Below are 2,603 nucleotides of genomic sequence, written 5' to 3' on the forward strand. Positions count from 1 at the left end.
GGATTCTGATGCAATGAGAATGTCATCGATGTAGGCGTAGGCGAAGTCTAGACCACGTAAAATCTCGTCTATGAAACGCTGGAATGTCTTTCCTGCGTTTCGTAAACCAAATGGCATATATAAGTATTCGTACAGCCCAAATGGTGTGGTAACGGCGGTTTTTGGTATGTCATCGGTGGCTACTGGTATCTGGTTGTATGCTCTCACTAAATCTATTGTAGAGAAAATTGTCTTACCAGCTAGCGCCTGACCGAAATCTTCGATGTGCGGAATTGGATATCGATCTGGAACTGTTTTTTGGTTGAGACGTCGATAATCTCCGCAGGGTCTCCATTCCTCACCTTTCTTCGGGACCATGTGCAGTGGAGTAGACCAGTTGCTTTTCGATGGTCTTATGATGCCTAGTCGTAGAAGATTTTCGAACTCTTTTTTAGCCCATTGCAGTTTGTCAGGTGCTAATCGTCGAGGCTTCGAAAAAACGGGTGGACCTGGTGTTGTATCGATGTGGTGCTTCGTTTGATGTTGAATGTCTTTCACGATACCGGCGGGTCGCGTGATTTCCGGAAATCGTAGCAGCAGTTCATGGTAACGCGACGCTTCCGCGATAGTCTTTACGCTGCCGTCGAAACACTCTTTAACGAGTCCCTTTGTTCGAAGGGTTGTCGTACTGTCTACTAAGCACTGGTTAGCAATGTCCACTAGGAGCGCGAAATGGGAAAGAAAATCGGCTCCGATAATGGGCTTTGAAATGTCTGCCACTACGAATCGCCACGTAAAATCACGCCGTAGTCCGATGTTTAATGTCAAGTTCACATAGCCGTATGTCGCGATTTTAGTGTCATTGGCCGCGTATAGTTCGTATGAAGTCTTTTCGCGTGCACCCCGTAAATATTTCCGCGGAAAAACGCACAGATCGGCACCGGTGTCGACTAAAAACTGTTTTTTTGTATCATAGTCTGTTACGTAAAGGCGGCGAGACTTTGGGCTTCGATCGGATGCCGCATTTACCGACTGCCCGCGATGTTTCCCTGGAGCTTGCACGGAGGAGAGCACTTTTGGGCCTGGTCACCAAAACGGTAGTGGTACCAACAAATATCACTATTACGTTCCCTGCTGTAGCTCCTGTCTCTAGGATAAGGTCTGCCTCTTGAGTTGCTGCGGTTTCGACGGTATGTGTTAGCTTGTGCTTGAGCATTTGACAAGCTAGATAGCTGGATTTTCATTTCAGCTAATTCGGCTGTCAATTTCTCTATGGTACTTTCAAGAGCGTTAGAAGCTTCTGAAATTTGGGCCCTAGGAGCTATCGCTTCAGATATTGTGTCAGCTAGCTCGGCAACTGCGTCCAAACTAGCTTTAGCTTGAGTAGCTAGAATAGCCTGTGTAGACGCTGGCAGTCTACCTAACCACAGAGACCTTACAATATTTTCTGGTACCGTTGTGCCTGCTAAAGACTGTAAATGTCGTAAGAACTGCGAAGGTCTTCAATCGCCCAGTTCTTCATGCTCGAGTAGTCTTTTAATCTTTTGTTGCTGTGATGCACTAAGTCTCTTAATTAATTCTGATTTTAATTTTTCATACCTCTCTGTGGCTGGTGGTGAAACAATGATGTCCCTAACTTCTAATATGTAGGCTGTGTCTAAATTGGCAACTATATAGTTGAATTTGGTTGCGTCACTTGTTATATTTGCTAGTGTAAATTGGTTTTCTACTTGCAGGAACCATATTTCAGGATCGTTGGGCCAGAAAGGTGGGATTTTAACTGAAATCCGATCCACTGAGGCACTGGTATTGGCACTGGTGTTAGCGTCCGTCATTTTCGATGTTCACTGTGTTTAAAAAACCGACAAAAATGTAATATTATTAACACTAACTTTTTAAATTTTCGCGGCGGTTTAAATACTCGCGGAGGTCACCAATATTCCGATGGGTGAGTTGCGGAATTTAATTGAAATAAATGTACTAAAAATAAATAAACAACGAACGGTAATATTCTATTTATTGTGTGTAAACAAACAGTGTGTTGTTGACCTACATAATATCGACGCTCGAAGGGTGTGCCTTATGCAGACGCTGGTAGAAAACTGACCGGCTCGAAGCGAACCCCCCACTGTTATGTCAAATGATCTGCGGTTTCTTAGATAAAACAGAGACAGCCATAAATCGACAAACTTTATGGATTTCAAGAATTTTTGACATTAGGAGGCTGGGACATCGTAATCAATTAAGAAGTGTTTCTTTAAAGGAAACATTAATCTTATAAAATCTGTTCAACGTTTCGTTTAACATCTGCCCTGTATTTACATGTGAATTTTGTCATTTCGTTTTGCGAAAGGTTATTAAAAAATAAGAATTAAAATTAGCAGAAAATAGTAATTACAGCGTAAGGCTATAATTTTAAAAGGACAAAACCTCAAGGTTTATCAGAAATCAAGATAACAGATCCGAAGGAAATGTTCACACCAACTGAAACTGTGACTCCATCTGTGCCTGATCTTCTGTGGTTCTAAGGGAAAAGCAGAGACATTCCCGGCCTCTTAGGACGGAATAGACTCATGGAAGCTGCCACAAGAGACATACCAGACCTATGAACTAACATTTATTAT

At 42.6% G+C, this 2,603-nt stretch overlaps 1 protein-coding gene across 1 annotated transcript; it reads right to left on the reverse strand.

Annotated features, from left to right (window-relative positions):
* Positions 1-1,004: 1,004 nt before the first annotated feature.
* On the reverse strand, positions 1,005-1,814 carry LOC126885489 (uncharacterized). The gene is made up of 2 exons (XM_050652066.1): positions 1,490-1,814; positions 1,005-1,441 (listed from the first exon to the last, which is right to left on the reverse strand). Exons 1-2 carry the CDS (start codon positions 1,812-1,814, stop codon positions 1,005-1,007), a joined length of 762 nt encoding a protein of 253 aa, XP_050508023.1.
* Between the last annotated feature and the right edge of the window lie 789 nt (positions 1,815-2,603).

Source organism: Diabrotica virgifera, chromosome 5 (genome assembly GCF_917563875.1).
Source record: "Diabrotica virgifera virgifera chromosome 5, PGI_DIABVI_V3a".
Lineage (NCBI taxonomy): Eukaryota > Metazoa > Arthropoda > Insecta > Coleoptera > Chrysomelidae > Diabrotica > Diabrotica virgifera.